Source organism: Pyrus communis, chromosome 11 (genome assembly GCF_041283825.1).
Source record: "Pyrus communis isolate YQ-2024b chromosome 11, ASM4128382v1, whole genome shotgun sequence".
NCBI classification, from domain to species: Eukaryota; Viridiplantae; Streptophyta; class Magnoliopsida; order Rosales; family Rosaceae; genus Pyrus; species Pyrus communis.
The window spans coordinates 9,698,487-9,719,105 of NC_142575.1; the positions used below are offsets into that span (position 1 = coordinate 9,698,487).

The window sequence follows — 20,619 nt, forward strand, 5'->3', positions numbered from 1 at the left end:
TCTCATCTCTATCTTTATTTTAGATGCTAAATCGTAGGTTAATGTGGCCAATCGGCGTCGACCGAAGCTCGGGAGGGTCCAGCCTTTGTTCTTGACGAAAACGGGTTAGTGGACCCACACTTGGAAACCCAAAACCCTTAACCCATCAAACCTAGGCTCGTTAAGCCCTAAACCCAACCCAATACCCCCAAAGCCCAAACTCATTTAGTAACCCTTTTAAAACTTCGGACCCGAGCCTTAGGGCCGTTTAGAACTATGGGCTTTGGCCCACTAAGCCAACCCAATCAAATCCTTTGGGCCGGGCTTTCAGGCTCCAGGCCCTTTAAACCCAAGCCCAAAAACCCAAGTGACCCCAGGCTTTTGGGCCATGGAAGTGACCCACTAGCCCTTAACCCAGCCCAGCCCAGTTGACTCGACCTGGTTGACCTGGTTGATCTGGCCTATGACCCAACCCACTGATCCGGACCCATTGACCACTGACTTCCGATCAACGCTGACCGTTGACCGTTACCGTTGACTTTTTCAGGTTTCGATTGGGACACCTTCTAATTTAATTTTGACGTCTTGAATCCGTTTATGACGTTCGTTTTCTGAAATTCAATCGTTTGAGTATAGTATTATTAATTGGACCATTTATGTGCTTAGGTGCATTTATTAGCGGTGATTCCGTCATTCCTATTTCGCACGGCTCTTTGACGACGGAGTATCTGTGAGTGGACCCCTTCTAAAATGCATGTTTTAATAGTAGATATGCATACATGAAAAACATGATTTAATGGTTACGTTTTATGAGTAAATTATATTTATACTTTATTATTATCATGTTTTACTAAGAATATTTTGGAATACCATACTTTATCGAACTTATGTTCTTTGTAGTATATATGATGGATAACTATATACTACTTATGAACATGTTCTTACACTTCTTTGTAGTATATATGATGGATGACTATATGCTATGAAGATGTTTTTGAGATATATGTACTTATGTTGGAAAGATTATATTCAATGCTTTTGCATTACTTTGTTCCTTTCGTAAGTGTGATACGTGTTTGTGTGTTATGTCAAACACCTTAAGGAAAGAGCATCTTATTAATTACAATTTTTTTTTTAATATTTTGCCGATGGCTATTGCAACTCCTACTCAAACCGTTTCTGTAAACGTTTCCTCTCTCTCTCTCTCTCTCTCTCTCTCTCTCTCTCTCTCTCTCTCTCTCTTTTGTGTAGCATTTTTATTAATTTATACCATATATTATCAATACACAAACTATGATTCAGTGCAAAACAGAGCAGATTAATATGGTCTTGTTAGTTGATAATGTGATTGATTAGTTGTGCTTTTTGTTTATTTTATATATGTAGAATTATGAAATGAGATTATAAGAGGAAGTTTGCGGAAGTCAGAGTAGGAGTGCCTACGGGCCTCGACTTGTAGTGTTCACGAACCTTTCTAGGGTACCGAAAGTAACCACATCCGGCTTACAATTACCACTCTCCAACATTTTGTTGAAAAGTGCTGCTGCCTCGGCCTCTCTATTCTGGAGAAGAAAACCGTTGATTAGAGTGTTGGAGGTCGTGACATTTGGTTCAAAACCCAATTTGAAGAAGTTTCCCAAGACTGACAAACCAAACCCCGTTTGGTGCAAACGACTGAGTCTGAGTCTGAGTCTGGTGGTGCTGCTTCTGCTGCCATAACCAACCTTCAAAGAAGAAGAAGAAGCAGCAATCGTTGCCCGCATCATCATCTCTAAGTCAGCGATTCAGTACGTTAATCCTCCACAACAGATTCTACTCGGGAATAAACCACCCTTCTTGTTGAGTGATGGAAAATGCTCTCCCTTGAAATAATCAAATCAAAATCCCATGTTGCTTCAGATGGAGTCTACTCTTGCCAAATGTAAAACCCAAACAATTGTAATCTATCTACTTTTTCTACCACCACCACCTTGTAAAACCAATACATAAAGGCTCGAGGGAAATTTAGAAATATAGCCATTTCAGAGAACACGTATTTTAATATGACCTACTCTATTTCTTATAAAACTAACCAAAATTTATGTTCCAAAGACTAAATTACCCTAATACTAAAACCTTCTCAGTTCCTCCCTTCTTCCCATTTCTGAATTCTGATTGAGATGCTTCTCTGTTATTTCTGATATCTAATTATCTATCATTTCCTCTGTCTCTTCCGCTTCCGACTTCCGTTTTCAACCTTTATATAATTCCATGAGCTTGAGCTTATCTTTCTTTCCAGTATACACAGCTCGCCATTCTGCTAAGTCAGTTGTCTTCCTCGTGGGTGTGGGTTGGTAGGTGCGTGTTGAATCAGTCGCAGAATGAATGGCTACCCGAACTGGACTCAGCAGCATTCAAGGGAAGGAAGCACAGAAACTTGTCAAAACTGCAAAGATGCAAATTAGTTTCATCACGGACTTTCTATAAATGCCAACAAAGCGGGATCAATTTTATTTTTAGACAATAAATTAACTATCAACTCCATAGTTAAAGCATCTGCAGAAAAACCCCTCTCCACCATTTCTTGGATAATGCTCACTGCCCTTGATGTCTCATTGTTATTGAAAAACCCTCGGATAATTGTGTTGTACGTGCAATCATCTGGAGAACAGCCGCTCTCTTCCATTTCCCTTAGCAAGTTTTTTGCTTCACATGTTAGCCGCCCATAACAAAATCCACTAATCATTATATTATATGACCAGACATCAGGTTGAATTCCTTTTGATGACAAACTACGAAAGAGATCCCATGCATATTCAACTTTTTCAGCTCTGCACAAACCTTGAATAAGAATATTGTAAGTTACAATATCAAAATCCAACTTCTTTCCCTCCATCTCTTCCAACAATTCAACTGCCTTGGGAAATTGTTGGTTTTTACAGAGGCCATCCAGTAAAATATTAAACGTTTGAATATCTGGAAGTTGGCCTAAAACTTGCATTTGAGAGAAAAAGTTATGTGCATCTTGTATTCTTCCCATCTTGCAAAACCCATCAATAAGAGTGTTATAAGTAATAGTATTTGGAACCACTCCCCTATGAGACATTTCTCGAAAAACCATCCGAGCATCATCTATCCTTTTAAGCCTGCAATAGCCATTTATCAATATGTTATAACTATGAGTATCATCCATGCACCCTTTGCTAAGCATTACGTCAAAAACCTTTTTCGCCTCATCCATTTCTCCTCGCAAACAATACCCATCCATAAACGAATTGTAAGTAATTGTATTAGGTTCGATACCTCTTTTAATCATCATTTCGACCACGCTCCTTGCTTCTTGGACCATTCCCTCTTTACAAAATGTATCAACCAAGACAGTAAAGGTGTACACATTTGGAAAGATATGTTTACTCACCATTTCATTCAACAATCTTGTAGCTTCTTTCCAATCCTGTAATTTGCAAACTCCATGAATCAAAGAGGTATAGGTCATGACATCTGGGGCAATACCCTTACTCGTCATTTCTGAGAAGAGGTTCTGTGCCTCAGCCACTCTATCCTGGAGAATAAAGCCGCTGATTAGAGTGGTGTAGGTTGCGACATTTGGTTCAAAACCCAACTTGAAGAAGATTCCCAAGATTGACAAACCAAACCCCATTTGGTGTAAATGGCAAAAGCAGTTAATGATAATATTTAGAGTACAAACATCAGGACGAATTCCCGAAACACCCATTTTCTTATTCAACGAGATTACCGTCGAGTAATGTTTCATCTTGGCAAGTTGAGTCAAGATTTGGGTGAAGGGGACAACGGAAGGCAGAGGACGCCTTCGAAGCATTTCGTCAAACACCTTGAGAGCATCCTCGAGATTAGTGATTTTCACAAGCTGGTCCTGTTTGGTGTTTCTAGATTCGGTCGATGTACAAGCCCGAGAGTGAAACAAAGCCAAGTAATTGTTGAAGAAAACAACAACAGAAGAAGATTGAACAAGACAAGGCATCATATCTCTGAGTTTGAGTCTCAGTCTGGTGGTGCTGTTTCTGCTGCCATAACCAACCTTCAAAGAAGAAGAAGAAGCCATCGTTGCCCGCATCATCTTCAGCGATTCAGCCTCCAAACCTGAGCTCCACTATACAAAACACTTCAGCACACGAGAAAAACTTCGCTGGTGTTTGGTGGAGTGAAAAAGAGACGAAGTCGGGAGAAGATTAAAAATAGTTATGTGGAGGTGGAGGTGGAGGTGTTTGGGTGGAAGAAACTTTATTTTTGTTGAAGCTTGCATGATTTTTCAATGCCATGTGGTTATTAATATTTAGGGTAAATTACATCAAATTATCTCAACTGTGAATTCAACTACAATCTCATACCTCATATTTTAAATATTATAATATCATACATCATCTCATTTATGTTGAAGCTTGCATGATTTTTCAATACCATGTGGTTATTAATATTTACATTGCATTACAATTCCATAGTTTCACGCAACAAGAAAAGCATTGAGTCTAAGTTGTGTTCAGCGTCAAGTTGTTAATTTATCCAGAGGATGGGGAAGGTCTTGAATATATATAGTCTGAAAATTTGTGGATATTCAAGTGTAGATTGTTCTGGGAGTGAACATGGGGTACTGGATGTTCAACTTTAACCCCAACCAACATGCAATAGTCATCAAAAGTTTTAGATGTGAATTCTTCAATATTATCCAATCGAATAGATTTGATCAGATAATCAAGATGGTGAGCCCTAAGTTGGATAACCTAAGCCAACAGTTTGGAGAATGCAGTGTTCCTTGTGGACAACAAGTACATGTATGACCAACGTGTGGAAGTGTTAACCAAAACCATAAAATATCTAAATGGTCGGCAGGGAGGGTGAATCGGTCCACAAATGTCCCCCAGAATCCTTCGTAGAAAAATAAGAGGCTTCGAACGAATCTTATCATAAGAAGGCTTAATAATAAGCTTTCCCATGAAGTAGGTTTGACACACGATTCCTTGAATCGAACCTAAACTTCAGGTTAGTGGATGCCCGTGTGATGATTTGAGGATATAGCGCATCACTATTCGTTCAGGGTGTTCCAAACAATCATGCCAAAGTGTAATTTCGTGCACGGTCCCAGAGGTAGGGCCAGCCACATGGTGGCTTTCTATAGAGCGTATGGTCGTAGTATACAGACCACTCGGGATACGCTTCATTTTTTCTAGAATACACTTCTGGCCATATTCGTAGAAAGTTATGCACAAAAATTCAACTCCATTTTCTACATATGTTTCAGCATGGTAATTATTATCTCTAATGTCCTTGAAACTCAACAACGTTATTCCGGAACGTGGAGAATAAAGTGTCTCATAAATGGTCAAAATTGTACCATTGGACAACATTATACGTGTCTTACCGTATCCTTCGATCAGGTTGGATGGCCCTGAGAGGGTTGTCAGTGGTGCATTCTTAGGTATGAAGTTAGTGAAATAGATGTGTTCATGCAAAATTGTGTTCGTGGTTGCACTATTTACCAGACAACTCACTTTCCCACTAGTCATATCTAGAAATAAAAATTAATTTGAATTGGTCACATGCATAAAAGTTCTTGAAACAAATATCCATTCAAAATAATTTAAGTATTCAAGGATGGTAATTAATTAAAACTTAATATCCAAAAACAAATCGCCAACAAATAATCCAAACATAAAGGAAAATTGTTCAAAATTTAACCAAAAACACATGAGGGGTTTGGCCACTAGGTGAAATTCGGCCCCATTGTCTAAATTTCAACTAGAAAAATAGTTTATGTCTAAGATTATAATCTTCCATAAGGGTAATAGCCTCTTGAAAGTCAGAAAACTCCATCTTGGTACTCTCTGGTTCATCTGCTTGCGCAAAGTTTGATCAAACTTCTTACGACGAGAATGATATTCAGTTACAACCTTCTAGGGAGCTCGGCAAACACGGGACCAATGATCCTTTGAACCACAACGATAACACATGTTCGCATCCACGGTTTCAGGCAATTTGCCCTTATTCTTGAAGTTTGGGGTCTTGGGAGTGAGATTCAGGCGTTTTAGGGCCCGGTTTCCTCCCTTAGACGGGCTTGGGCTCTGTTAACCTTGACGGGATGGCTTCTGGCTGCCCTTACCACGCCTATTTTGGCGTTTTGGGCATTTGTTTGTGCTATAATGTACTTTAGGCACACCAGTAGGTCGAGCTTTATGATTCTTCATCAACAGTTGATTCTGCGTTTCAGCGATAAGTAAAACAAAGATCAAATCCAAAAACTTAGTGAACTTCTAAGCCTTATATTGTTGCTATAGGACAATATTAGTAATATAGAAGGTTGAATAAGTCTTTTTCCAGGATATCCTCTTCAGTCAAGGTCTTGTTTCAGAACTTGAGAAGTGATTGGATTCTACAAACTTTAGAATTGTATTCATTCACAGACTTGAAGTCTTGGAAGCGCAAATGCTACCAGTCATGTCTTGCTTCAGGCAAGAAGATGTCCTTTAGGTGATCAAAGCGATCAGCTAAAGTGACCCAGAGTGCTTGTAGATCCTGCTCAGCAAGGTACTCAGTTTGTAGTGCGTCATGAATGTGTCTTCGGATGCAGATCACTGAAGTGGCTTTCTCAGCTTCGCCAACCAGGTTGTCTGTCTCATCTTCAATGGCGGAGCGCAAATTCTTTGCAGTGAGGTGGAGCTTCACATCTTGAATCCACTTGAGGTAGTTCCTTCCATAGACCTCTAAGGAGGTGAAGTCAAGTTTGTTCAAATTCGACATGTTCCTATCACAAAATAAATGGACAAGATGTGGTTAGTTTAATGGAGAAAAAAATCAATCCATTCACATAGGAGTAAAACATTCAGGTTCTAATAAACATGTATTGGTTTAAATTTACATGAAAAAGCTTCGAGTTTTCATGGGTGATGTTTTTAAGGAAAACTTCAGGTTTTCAAATAAGGCATGTTTCTAGAAACTTCAGGTTAATAATTATGAACTTCAAGTTCATATGTTCTTGCAGACAAACGCAAATATATATACAGAAATATGCAACAATAAAATATGTAAATAAAACTTCAGGTCTATAATTATAATTGAATTAATTATTTGGACTTTAGGCCAAATTTAAAACGTGGGTGAAAAATTATAAAACCCAAATTGTCTAAAAAATAAACAATTAAAATCAGGGTCCAAAAACAGGGACCATAAACCCATGGGTGGGTTGAGTAAATTTGTCAAGCCAAAAAATTGGGTTGGGGTTAGGCACAAGCTGATCAGTCAAAAATAAATTTGGGATGTGAGGCTAGTAGCAGTAAACGGGCTGCAAAAAGGCCAGGCCCAAAGCATAGGCCCAGCTAAGGCATTGATTAGGTGTGGTGGGGAGCACAAATACCCTAACGAGGCTGGGATCCGATGTGTCGTAGTGTAGGAAAACCACAACAGCCACATGGGTCAAGATCTGGTGCAGCACAAACACAAATACACTAGCAAAGGCGGTGATTATGTCTGACATGGTGCATAGGAAAGATGACAGGAGCCAAGAAGGGCTCAACTGGTTCTCGGGCCAGGTCATCAACAAAGCCCAAGGGGCTGGTGATGTGGATCAAGTTTATAGGCATAACCAAACCCAATAAAAGGGTGTTGTGCGAGATAGACCAAAAGAATCCGAGGCCCGTTAGGACTTGGTTTTGGATCTTTAGGCCACCCTAGCGGCGATGGGTATGGGGATCTACCAGAGATGGTCAACGGTGCCACTTCATGCAGTGTTCCATGGTTGGTGCAAGTTGTGGTTCATTGGAGAACCAAGATTTGACAAAGAAAGTTGAACCTCAACGTTGTGGGTGGTGATAACCGAAGGGATTCAAGTGAATCCTATGAAAAACACACGAAATTCTTCTGGAAAACGATGAGTTTTGTCCAAATCACATGACTGTCGGTTGTGTTTTAGTCAAAAAAAATCGACAAGGGGCACCTAGGCTTCAGGCCGAGGGTTTCAGATAAGGACGATGGTGCCTAAAAAGCACTGCTTGGTTTTGGACTTACTGCCTTGTAATCCGTGGTTAGGCTGGGCTCGCCAAGCCGACGCAAGCTGCTGGCCTAGTGCTAGCGGCTTATACGGCGGCGCAGCATGGAGCCGGCAATGTTAGGGTTTTACGAAACCGCTTTTTTCATATTAATTCAACATATAATTTAATGCATGATATATGTTGCAATTCATGGCAATATCAATTTACATAATTCAATAATTATGGATATAATGCATACACAATTTATGTAGAATTTAAAATTCATAAAACGTAAAGTTGGATCATGCATTATGGTGAATGTTCATGCTATTAGGGCTGCAAAAATATCGCGATAAAAACCGTTGTTTTGAAAGAACATGATTGCGTGATGATATTGATGAACTGGTTTGATGCAGAAAACTTCCACATCAGATTTCTAAGAGCATCTCCAAAGGAAATGTCAAAATCCTAGGTGGAATGCCACTGTGCATATTTGACATCAAAAGTCTCTCCAACTGAAGTGTTATTTGCTAGCTGGATTTGAAGGCTTAGCAATTTGATGTCAAATTTGACATCAATGTCAAATTTATTTTTAAATCATTTTAATAGGAGGTCTCTTATTCCATTAACATTTCAACCAATAAAAATTTTATTTCAACATTTTTTTAATAATTACAATCATTTAAAGCTCTATTTAAATAATAAAATAACATTTGACAATTCAATTGAAGAATCACAAATTTTGACATAAGGCTTCAGATTGCCACATTAGCCATCAATTGTAATTTGACTCTTATAATTTGACATTTCCTTTGGAGATGGTCTAAGCGCATCGGTAGGAGCCTGCTAATAACACATTGCGGCCTATATTTAACTGATAGGGGAGAGGGGACTGGCGGCACAAAGAGAATATATAGAGAGAAAGATAGAGATGCGTTTGTATGGTTGTGTAGAGGATATGTTATTCCCCTTACGTAGTGCCTTTATTTATAGTAATAAAAGAGGAAAAAAAATTTTCCTCCAAAAAATACAAGTCCTAATAGGAAAGAATAATTAGAATCAAATATAATCTAGGATTTACACAATCACACTTAAACAAGACATTTATAACAAAAGAGTATAACAAAATTATAATTTTTCTTCTATAAATACTTAACCATGTTATTCTACCTTACACCACACTTTAATATATTCAAATACTTTCAATAAATCTTTATTATATTATCCGAATTTAAAAATAAAATTATTTTTCATTATTTTATTAAAAATAATATTTCAATATGAATTGTCTGTGTTATTTAATTTAGGGGTGGAGATACATTTGTGCAATTATTATTCATTAAATGCTGTTACTATTCACCTGGGAGATTGAATTGCCTATTGCCCAGGGAGCCTAGCAACACTGAAATTGCTCTTACACAAAAATAACGCCAATACAAGCTTTGCTACAATAAATTTAAGTACCTAATATTATCACTCATTCTCGATGCAAGCAGTTGTCCATCCTATTCGACTAATATATCATAGCATATTATGTACGTTGTTAGCTAAATCATTTACGTGTGTATTAAGTTCAAAATACATCATGCATAATCACGTGTGTTAAGAGTAATCTCAACTTCTTTCTTGACCCTTGTGCATATGAATTATACATTACACCAAAACAACACCAATTGCTACAATAAATTTAAGTACGTAATATAATCACTCATTGTACTTTTGGGAGGTGTTGTGTTCTAATTGGCTGTTTGTTTGAGAATTTTACTGACGAGTGGTTGCAGACATCATCTTCTTAAAAATGTAACATAAAAGTTGCTCTATCGCTTCATAGATTAGATTATTAACACATACCATACATCACTAGGCGATACATGAATGAATGGCTACCTGAACCGGACACAGCAGCGGAACAACACCCTCGAATGCAGCATTCAAAGGAAGGAAGCCCTGAACCTTGTCTAAACTGCAAAGATGCAAATTAGTTTCATTGCGGACTTTCTATAAATGCAAACAAAGCAGGATCTACTCCGCAGTTGATGCAAATTAGTTTAATTTAGACAATAAATTAATGATCAACTCCGCAGTTGATGCATATGTAGAAAAACCCCTCTCCACCATTTCTTGAATAAGCCTCACCGCCCTTGATGCGTCGTTGTTATTGAAAAACCCTCAGATAATTGTGTTGTACGTGCAACCATCTGGAGAACGAGCTCTCTCTTCCATTTCCCTTGGCAAGTTTTCTGCCTCACATGTTAGCCCCACATTACAAAATCCACAAACCATTATATTATATGACCTGACATCAGGTCGAATTCCTTTTGATGACAAACTCTGAAAGAGATCCCATGCATATTCAACTTTTTCAGCTCTGCACAAACCTTGAATAAGAATATTGTAAGTTACAATATCAAAATCCAACTTCTTTCCCTCCATCTCTTCCAACAATTCAACTGCCTTGAGAAATTGTTGCTTTTTACAAAGGCCATCCAGTAAAATATTATACGTTTGAATGTCTGGAAGTTGGCCTAAAGCTTACATTTGAAAGAACAAGTTCAGTGCATCTTGTGTTCTCCCCATCTTGCAAAACCCATCAATAAGAGTACTATAAGTAACCGTATTTGGAACAATTCCCCTATGAGACATTTCCAGAAAAAGCATCCGGGCATCATCCATCCTTTTAAGCTTACAATAGCCGTTTATCAATATGTTATAGCTATGACCATCGACCGTGCAGCCTTTGCTAAGCATTACTTCAAAAACCTTTTTCGCCTTGTCCATTTCTCGTCGCAGACAATACCCATCCATAAGCGACCTGTAAGTAATCGTACCAGGTTCGATATCTCTTTGAATCATCATTTTGACCACGCTCCTTGCTTCTTGGACCATCCCCTCTTTAAATGTATCAACCAAGACACTGAAGGTGCACACATTTGGAATAAATATGTTTACTCACCATTTCATTCAACAATCTTGTAGCTTCTTTCTAATCCTGTAATTTGCAAACTCCATTAATCAAAACAGGTATAGGTCATGACATCTGGAGCAATACCCTTACTCATCATTTCTGAGAAGAGGTTCAATGCATCCACAACTAGAGTATCTTTGCAAAGACTGTCAATAATCGTGTTATAAATAACTATGTTAGGCTTGCAAGCCCCTTCTCCCATCTTCTTAAGCAATTGGATTGCTGCAGTGTTGTTACATTTCGAGCAAAGGCCCTTTACTAGGGTACCGAAAGTAACCATATTTGGTTTACAATTACCACTGTCCAACATTTTCTTGAAAAGTGCTGCTGCCTCAGCCACTCTATTCTGGAGAATAAAGCCGTTGATTAGAGTGGTGTAGGTCGTGATATTTGGTTCAAAACCCAATTTGAAGAAGTTTCCCAAGACTGACAAACCAATATATATGCATTAGTTGTACTTTATTTATTTGTTTGGTTTAAAGTTAATTTGATTTGATGTACATAATCACACATATTTATAAGGTTGATCATCATGGACATCATATATGAAATGTAAATTTAAAATCGTGCTTCGAATTCATAACCCCATTTGGTGCAAATGTAGTTAATGATAATACTCAAGAGTATAAACATTAGGACCAATTCCTGACACAACCATTTGGTTATTCAAGGAGATGACTGTCGAGTAATGCTTCAACTTGGCAAGTTGACCCAGCACTTGAGTGAAAAGGACAACGGAAGGCAGAAGACGCCCTTGAAGCATTTAGTCAAACACATTGAGAGCATCCTCGAGATTAGTGATTTTCACAAGCTGGTATTGTTGGGTGTTTCGAGTGTGAAACAAAGCCAAGTAATTGTTGAAGAAAACAACAACAGAAAGAAGATTGAAGAAGACAAGGCAGCATACCTCTGAGTTTGAGTTTCAGTCTGGTGCTGCTGCTTCTGCTGCCATAACCAACCTTCAAAGAAGAAGAAGAAGCAATCGTTGCCCGCATCATCTTCAGCGATTCAGCCTCCAAACCTGACCTCCACTATACAAAACACTTCAGCACACGAGAAAAACTTCGCTAGTGTTTGGTGGAGTGAAAAAGAGACGAAGTCGGGAGAAGATTAAAAATAGTTATGTGGAAGTGGAGGTGTTTGGGTGGAAGAAACTTTAGTTTTGTTGAAGCTTGCATGATTTTTCAATGCCATGTGGTTTTTAATATTTAGGGTAAATTACATCAAATTATCTCAATTGTGAATTCAACTACAATCTCATATCTTATATTTTAAATATTATAATATCATATCTCATCTCATTTATGTTGAAGCTTGCATGATTTTTCAATACCATGTGGTTATTAATATTTACATTGCATTACAATTCCATAGTTTCATGCAACAAGAAAAACGTTGAGTCTAAGTTGTTTTCAGCATCGAGTTGTTAATTTATTCAGAGGATGGAAAAGGTCTTGAATATATAGTCAAAAAAATTGTAGATATTCAAGCACGGGTGCAAAATCTTCTATATATTAATTGTTGATGCACAAAATCAGTTAGACTTTAGAGTAATGTAAAGTGTCAAGTTTGTGACCTTCACAAGGTTACTCCGATCACCTAGTGAGGATAATATGTAAAGAGATAGAGATAGGAAAACAAACACAACATGGGTGGTTTACCCTAAGTTGGTCTACATCCACGGGATAGAGAAGTTCTAATTAATAGCAAAGAGTTTACACAATAAATAGGTTCAAGTATAATCATCATCAGTGACTTCTAATGATGAATTTAAGTACAATACTGGTATTAGGGATTAGAAAATTCAATCCTGATCCATCCCGAAATACCAAAAACATTTTGGGAATCCGAAAATTGGGAATACAGATATTTTAGTTCGAGATTGATCTTCAAATTCCCATCTTGAAATTTTCAATTTGGAATTCAGGATCCCATTTTTAGTTTGGAATCCCATACCAAACCACCCCTAAGTATGAAAGTAAACTCGATCTTTTTTTTTGGCCAAGTACGATAAACTAATTATTCAATAGTGGAATTTGGAAAACTCGGGCTGAGTCAATTCTTTCGAAAAATATTTGACTTCTTACATGTCAATCAATCATTTTTCTAAATAAATCTTAACTAAAAAGTTTTACATGTGATTTAAATGGCTTCTTACGATCGTTTAGTTCTTTTGAAAGAGAGAAATTCTAGAAGCAAGCGGTTGTCCACCCTATTCGCCCAATATATCAAAGCAGATTATATACGTTGGTAGTCAAACAATTTACGTGTGGATTAAGTTTAAAATACGTCATGCATAAGCACGTGTGTTAAGAGTAATGTCAACTTCTTTCTTGATCCTCGTGCATAAAAATTATACATTAGAGCACTTACAGCGTGATACTATCCCCTAGGTGATATTAAATCTCCTCCCCCACCAATATCTCCTCCAGCCCTCCTCAGATCAATGTACTATGGGAAAGCCCTGTTAGTCCCCTAGGCCAGAATTACCTAGCCTAGCCCTTGGCTTATGTATGTGTGTCACGGTGACGTCAGTTCCTATTAAAAAATTATAAAAATTAATTTAAATACAAAAAATTATAAAGAAAAAAAAATTAATTATGAATACAAAAGAGTATTAAAAATTATAATTTTCCTTCTATATATACTTAACCATGTTATTCCACTTTGCACCACAATTTAATATTTTCAAATACTTTCAACAAATCTTTATTATTATCCGAATTTAAAAATAAAATTATTTTTTATTATTTTATTAAAATATAATATTTTAATATGAATTGCTTGGATTATTTTAGAGGTAGAGATGCACTTGGACAATTACTGTTCATTAAATGTAGTTGCTATTCACTTTGAGATTGAATTGCCTATTGCCCAATTACTCTTACACCAAAATAACGCGAATACAAGCTTTGCTACAATAAATTTAAGTACCTTATATAATCACTCATTCTCGATGCAACCGGTTGTCCACCCTATTCGACCAATATATCAGAGAAAATTATGTACGTTGTTAGCCAAACAATTTATGTGTGTATTAAGTTCAAAATATGTCATGCATAAGCAAGTGTGTTAAGAGTAATCTCAACTTCTTTCTTGATCCTCGTGCATAAGAATTATACATTACACCAAAACAACACCAACACAAGCTTTGCTACAATAAATTTAAGTACGTAATATAATCACTCATTGTACTTTTGGGAGGTGTTGTGTTCTAATTGGATGTTTGTTTGAGTATTTTACTAGACGAGTGGTTGCAGATATCATCATCTTAAAAGTGTAACATAAAAGTTGCTCTATCACTTGATAGATTACATTAATAACACATATCATACATCACTAGGCAATACATGAATGAATGGTTACCTGAACCGGACTCAGCAGTGGAACAACTCCCTCCAATGCAGCATTCAAGGCAAGGAAGCCCAGAAACTTGTCAAAACTGCAAACATGCAAATCAGTTTCATCGCGGACATTTTATAAATGCCAACAAAGCAGGATTTACTTCATCTTTTGACAATAAATTAACGATCAACTCCGCAGTCGATGCATCTGCACAAAAACCCCTCTCCACCATTTCTTGAATAAGCCTCACCGCTAGACCTGGCATTCGTGTCGTGTTTCTCGTGTTCGTGTCGTTTTCGTGTCATACCCGATAGCTTAACGGGTCGTGTCGTGTAATACCTGTTAAAGTAAACGGGTAATATGACCCGACCCGAAATCAACCCGTTAATATTATCAGGTAATATGACCCGACCCGTTACCCGTTAAGAAAATTATATTTTAAAACAATAAAACTGAAAAGAAAAACATAATTTGACCCAAAAAAATGTAAAACATAATATTAAATTAGTATATACATACTAAATTTCGGAGTTGACCCCTTAATGAAAGTTGTAAAGCTTTTCATTACGTGTGATTACATTTTTCACACTTATTATTATTAATTTTCACTCAAACAAATAACATTGTTCATGAGATTTTTAAAAAATCTACCCTTATTTATACTTTCATCAAGTATAACAAAAGATTTTATGGTATCCACTAGTGTAAATATTTTAAATTGAAGATCGAATTCATTCATTGTATTCATATAGGGTCAATGAGTGTAGCTGTAAAAAATCATCAAAATCAGAGTTAAAATAACCGTTAAATCGTAAATTTTCGTTTATAACCGTCGAAAAGTTTTGTCTCATTACTTGATCTCTGAATGTTTTTTTTTTTTGCAATTTTTGGCATATGCGATCTCGAAGCATATATAAACAAGTTTGACGGTTGGATCGTTGAAATTAGTTTTGTAGGATGCGTATCACATCAAAACGATAGATTCACTAACACTTAAGAGTTTATTTATACTTTCATCAAGTATAACATAAGATTTTGTGGTATCCACTAGTGTAAATATTTTAAATTGAAGATCGAATTCATTCATTGTATTCATTTAGGGTCAAGGAGTGTAACTGTAAAAAATCATCAAAATCAGAGTTACAATAACCGTTAAATCATGATTTTTCGTTTATAACCATCGAAAAGTTTTGTCTCATTACTTTATCTCTGAATGTTTGTTTTTTGCAATTTTTGGCGTATGCGATCTCGAAACATATATAAACAAGTTTGACGGTTGGATCGTTGAAATTAGTTTCGTAGGATGCGTATCACATCAAAACGATAGATTCACTAACAATTAAAGAGTTTATTTATACATTCATCAAGTATAACATAAGATTTTGTGGTATCCACTAGTGTAAATATTTTAAATTGAAGATCGAATTCATTCATTGTATTTGTTTAGGGTCAAGGAGTGTAGCTGTAAAAAATCATCAAAATCAGAGTTAAAATAACCGTTAAATCGTAATTTTTCGTTTATAACCGTCGAAAAGTTTTGTCTCATTATTTGATCTCTGAATGTTTTTTTTTTTGCAATTTTTGGCGTATGCGATCTCGAAGCATATATAAACAAGTTTGACGGTTGGATCGTTGAAATTAGTTTCGTAGGATGTGTATCACATCAAAACGATAGATTCACTAACACTTAAGAGTTTATTTATACTTTCATCAAGTATAATATAAGATTTTGTGGTATCCACTTGTGTAAATATTTTAAATTGAAGATCGAATTCATTCATTGTATTCATTTAGGGTCAAGGAGTGTAGCTGTAAAAAATCATCAAAATCGGAGTTACAATAACCGTTAAATCGTGATTTTTCGTTTATAACCATCGAAAAGTTTTGTCTCATTACTTTATCTCTGAATGTTTGTTTTTTGCAATTTTTGGCGTATGCGATCTCGAAGCATATATAAACAAGTTTGACGGTTGGATCGTTGAAATTAGTTTCATAGGATGCGTATCACATCAAAACGATAGATTCACTAACACTTAAGAGTTTATTTATACTTTCATCAAGTATAACATAAGATTTTGTGGTATCCACTAGTGTAAATATTTTAAATTGAAGATCGAATTCATTCATTGTATTCATTTAGGGTCAAGGAGTGTAGCTGTAAAAAATCATCAAAATCGGAGTTACAATAACCGTTAAATCGTGATTTTTCGTTTATAACCGTCGAAAAGTTTTGTCTCATTACTTTATCTCTGAATGTTTGTTTTTTACAATTTTTGGCGTATGCGATCTCGAAGCATATATAAACAAGTTTGACGGTTCGATCGTTGAAATTAGTTTCGTAGGATGCGTATCACATCAAAATAATAGATTCACTAACACTTAAGAGTTTAATTATACTTTCATCAAGTATAACATAAGATTTTGTGGTATCCACTAGTGTAAATATTTTAAATTGAAGATCGAATTCATTCATTGTATTTATATAAGATCAAGGAGTGTAGCTGTAAAAAATCATCAAAATCGGAGTTAAAATAACCGTTAAATCGTGATTTTTTGTTTATAACCGTCGAAAAGTTTTGTCTTATTACTTGATCTCTGAATGTTTGTTTTTTGCAATTTTTGGCGTATGCGATCTTGAAGCATATATAAACAAGTTTGACGGTTGGATCGTTGAAATTAGTTTCTAAGATGCGTATCCCATCAAAACAATAGATTCACTAACACTTAAGAGTTTATTTATACTTTCATCAAGTATAACATAAGATTTTGTGGTATCCACTAGTGTAAATATTTTAAATTAAAGATCGAATTCATTCATTGTATTTATATAAGGTCAAGGAGTGTAGCTGTAAAAAAATCATCAAAATCAAAGTTAAAATAACCGTTAAATCGTGATTTTTCGTTTATAACCGTCGAAAAGTTTTGTCTCGTTACTTGATCTCTGAATGTTTGTTTTTTGCAATTTTTGGTGTATGCGATCTCGAAGCATGTATAAACAAATTTGACGGTTGGATTATTGAAATTAGTTTTGATAGGATGCATATCCCATCAAAATGATACATTAACTAACACTAAGAGTTTATTTATACTTTCATTAAGGATAACATAAGATTTGTGGTATCCACTAGTGTAAATATTTTAAATTAAAGATCGAATTCATTCATTGTATTCATATAAGGTCAAGGAGTGTAACTGTAAAAAGTCATCAAAATCGGAGCTAAAATAACCGTTAAATAATGATTTTTCGTTTATAACCGTTGAAAAGTTTTGTCTCATTACTTCATCTCTGAATGTTTGTTTTTTGCAATTTTTGGAGTATGCGATCTCGAAGCATGTATAAACAAATTTGACGGTTGGATTGTTGAAATTAGTTTTGTAGGATACGTATCCTGTGAAAACGATCAATTCACTAATACGTAAGAGTTTATTCATACTTTCATCATTTTGATGGGATACGCATTAATGTTATACTTAATTAAAGTATAAATAAACTTTAAGCGTTAGTGAATCTTATCGTTTTGATGGCTTGGAATAAATATATTAATTATTTATATATTTTAAGTGTTAATTAGACTATGTTTCAATTAGTATGTGATGATATTTAATAATAAAATTACATTTATGTTTTTTATTACGTATTTTATTTTTATTCAAGTTAAAATGTTATAAGAGATAAAAAAAAAAAAAAAGCTGGTTATTTTTTTTCTTTGGGTTAAACATTAGGCGGGACATGGATGGATATAGGTTGCAAAATTTCCCAAACATTAGGTGGGAAATGGATGAAACTCTTGATATATTAGGCGGGAAATTAATTATTATAATTTTTTTATGTTTTTGGTATTTTTAAATTACTTGATATTTTTATTTTTAATGTGTTTTATGATTTTTAATCTCAATCTTTGCCTATAATATACTATAAAAATAAATAAATAAATAAAACTTAAATTTTAAAATTTATATAGAATAATAATAGAATAATAATTAATAAACAATATATACATATTCATTATATCTATTTCATTTTATAGTAAGTTTTTTTTAGTAGTTTAAAAAATTAAAATCATCAAAATAGCATTTTTCTTATCGTGTCGAAATAGGTTACCCGCGTGTCACTTTCGTGTAAACCTGTTAAGGACCCGTTATTAACGGGTTATTATCGTGTGACCCGATAATGACCCGATTAGTTATCGTGTTGACCCGAAACCCGTTATTTTCGTGTCGTTTACGTGTCGTGTTAACGTGTCGTGTAATAAATTGCCAGGTCTACTCACCGCCCTTGATGTGTCGTTGTTATTGAAAAACCCTCGGATAATTGTGTTGTACGTGCAACCATCTGGAGAACGACCTCTCTCTTCCATTTCCCTTAGCAAGTTTTCTGCCTCACGTGTTAGCCCCCCATTACAAAATCCACTAATCATTATATTATAAGACCTGACATCAGGTTGAATTCCTTTTAATGACAAACTCTGAAAGAGATCCCATGCATATTCAACTTTTTCAGCTCTGCACAAACCTTGAATAAGAATATTGTAAGTTACAATATCAAAATCCAACTTCTTTCCCTCCATCTCTTCCAACAATTCAACTGCCTTGGGAAATTGTTGGTTTTTAGAAAGGCCATCCAGTAAAATATTATACGTTCGAACATTTGGAAGTTGGCCTAAAGCTTGGATTTGAGAGAGCAAGTTATGTGCATCTTGTATTCTTCCCATCTTGCAAAATCCATCTATAAGAGTGTTATAAGTAACCATATTTGGAACAATTCCCCTATGAGACATTTCCAGAAAAAGCATCCGGGCATCATCCATCCTTTTAAGCTTACAACAGCCGTTTATCAATATGTTATAACTACGAGTATCGACCATGCAGTCTTTGCTAAGCATTACTTCAAAAACCTTTTTCGCCTCGTCCATTTCTCCTCGAAGACAATACCCATCCATAAGCGAACTGTAAGTAATCGTACTAGGTTCGATATCTCTTTGAATCATCATTTTGACCACGCTCCTTGCTTCTTGGACCATCCCCTCTTTACAAAATGTATCAACCAAGACATTGAAGGTGCACACATTCGGAAAGATATGTTTACTCACCATTTCATTCAACAATCTTGTAGCTTCTTTCCAATTTCCTAATTTGCAAACTCCATGAATCAAAGAGTTATAGGTCCTGACATTTGGGGCAACACCCTTACTCGTCATTTCCGAGAAGAGGTTCTGTGCATCCACAACTAGAGTATCTTTGCAAAGACTGTCGATAATCGTGTTATAAATAACTACGTTAGGCTTGCAAGCCCCTTCTCCCATCTTCTTAAGCAATTGGATTGCTGCAGTGTTGTTACCTTTCGCGCAAAGGCCCTTGACTAGGGTACCGAAAGTAACCACATTCGGTTTACAATTACCACTGTCCAACATTTTCTTGAAAAGTGTTGCTGCCTCAGCCACTCTATTCTGGAGAATAAAGCCATTGATTAGAGTGGTGTAGGTCGTGATATTTGTTTCAAAACCCAATTTGAAGAAGTTTCCCAAGACTGACAAACCAAACCCCATTTGGTGTAAATGGCAAAAGCAGTTAACGACAATACTTAGAGTATAAACATCAGGACAAATTCCCGAAACACCCATTTTATTATTCAACGAGATGACTGTCGAGTAATGTTTCAACTTGGCAAGTTGAGTCAAGATTTGGTTGAAATGGACAACGGAAGGCAGAGGACGCCTTTGAAGCATTTCGTCGAACACATCGAGAGCATCCTCCACATTAGTGATTTTCACAAGCTGGTGTTGTTGGGTGTTTCTAGATTCGGTCGATTCAGAAGTGCGAGAGTGAAACAAAGCCAAGTAATTGTTGAAGAAAACAACAACAGAAGAAGATTGAACAAGACAAGGCAGCATATCTTTGAGTTTGAGTCTCAGTCTGGTGGTGCAGCTTCTGCTGCCATAACCAACCTTCAAAGAAGAAGAAGCAGCAATCGTTGCCCGCATCATCTTCAGCGATTCAGCCTCCAAATCTGAGCTCCACTTAGCACACGAGAAAAACTTCGCTAGTGTTTAGTGGAGTGAAAAAGAGAGAAAGTCGGGAGAAGATTAAAAATAGCCGTGGAGGTGGAGTGTGTGGGTGGAAGAAACTTTATTTATGTTGAAACTTGCATGATTTTTCAATATCATTCTCATACCTAATGTTTTAAATATTACAATTGTTGGAGAACAATTCAGAAATAAACAAAAATAACAGAAATAAACAGAACTTGAAATTCTAATATTTTATTTACCAAATATACTTGATGTGCAGAATGAAATTATACAATAAATACATAAACTAAAATGAAAATACAATGATACTAACTTGATCCCA

The 20,619-nt window shown here is 35.8% G+C and overlaps 2 protein-coding genes and 1 pseudogene across 2 annotated transcripts in view; all 3 read right to left on the bottom strand.

The window, feature by feature from the left end:
- The window catches only part of LOC137743066 (uncharacterized), a 31,475-nt gene extending 11,078 nt beyond the window's left edge, over positions 1–20,397 (bottom strand). The window contains exons 1-3 of the mRNA XM_088679972.1: positions 18,540–20,397; positions 14,290–14,520; positions 13,858–13,898 (exon numbers count right to left, since the gene is read on the bottom strand). Coding sequence (XP_088536098.1) covers positions 14,515–14,520; positions 18,540–20,252 — 1,719 coding nt within the window. The 5' untranslated portion in view covers positions 20,253–20,397 and the 3' untranslated portion in view covers positions 13,858–13,898; positions 14,290–14,514. The remainder of the gene's footprint in view (positions 1–13,857; positions 13,899–14,289; positions 14,521–18,539) is intronic.
- On the bottom strand, positions 1,843–4,173 carry LOC137741355 (uncharacterized). The gene has a single exon (XM_068481078.2). It carries the CDS (start codon positions 4,055–4,057, stop codon positions 2,429–2,431), a length of 1,629 nt encoding a protein of 542 aa, XP_068337179.2. The 5' UTR covers positions 4,058–4,173; the 3' UTR covers positions 1,843–2,428.
- LOC148692872 (uncharacterized) lies at positions 9,851–11,425 on the bottom strand (annotated as a pseudogene).
- Positions 20,398–20,619: the final 222 nt, after the last annotated feature.

Excerpts from the sequence above, each read along its gene's own strand:
- LOC137741355 (XM_068481078.2), bottom strand. The coding sequence starts at position 4,057 with ATGATGCGGGCAACGATGGCTTCTTCTTCTTCTTTGAAGGTTGGTTAT.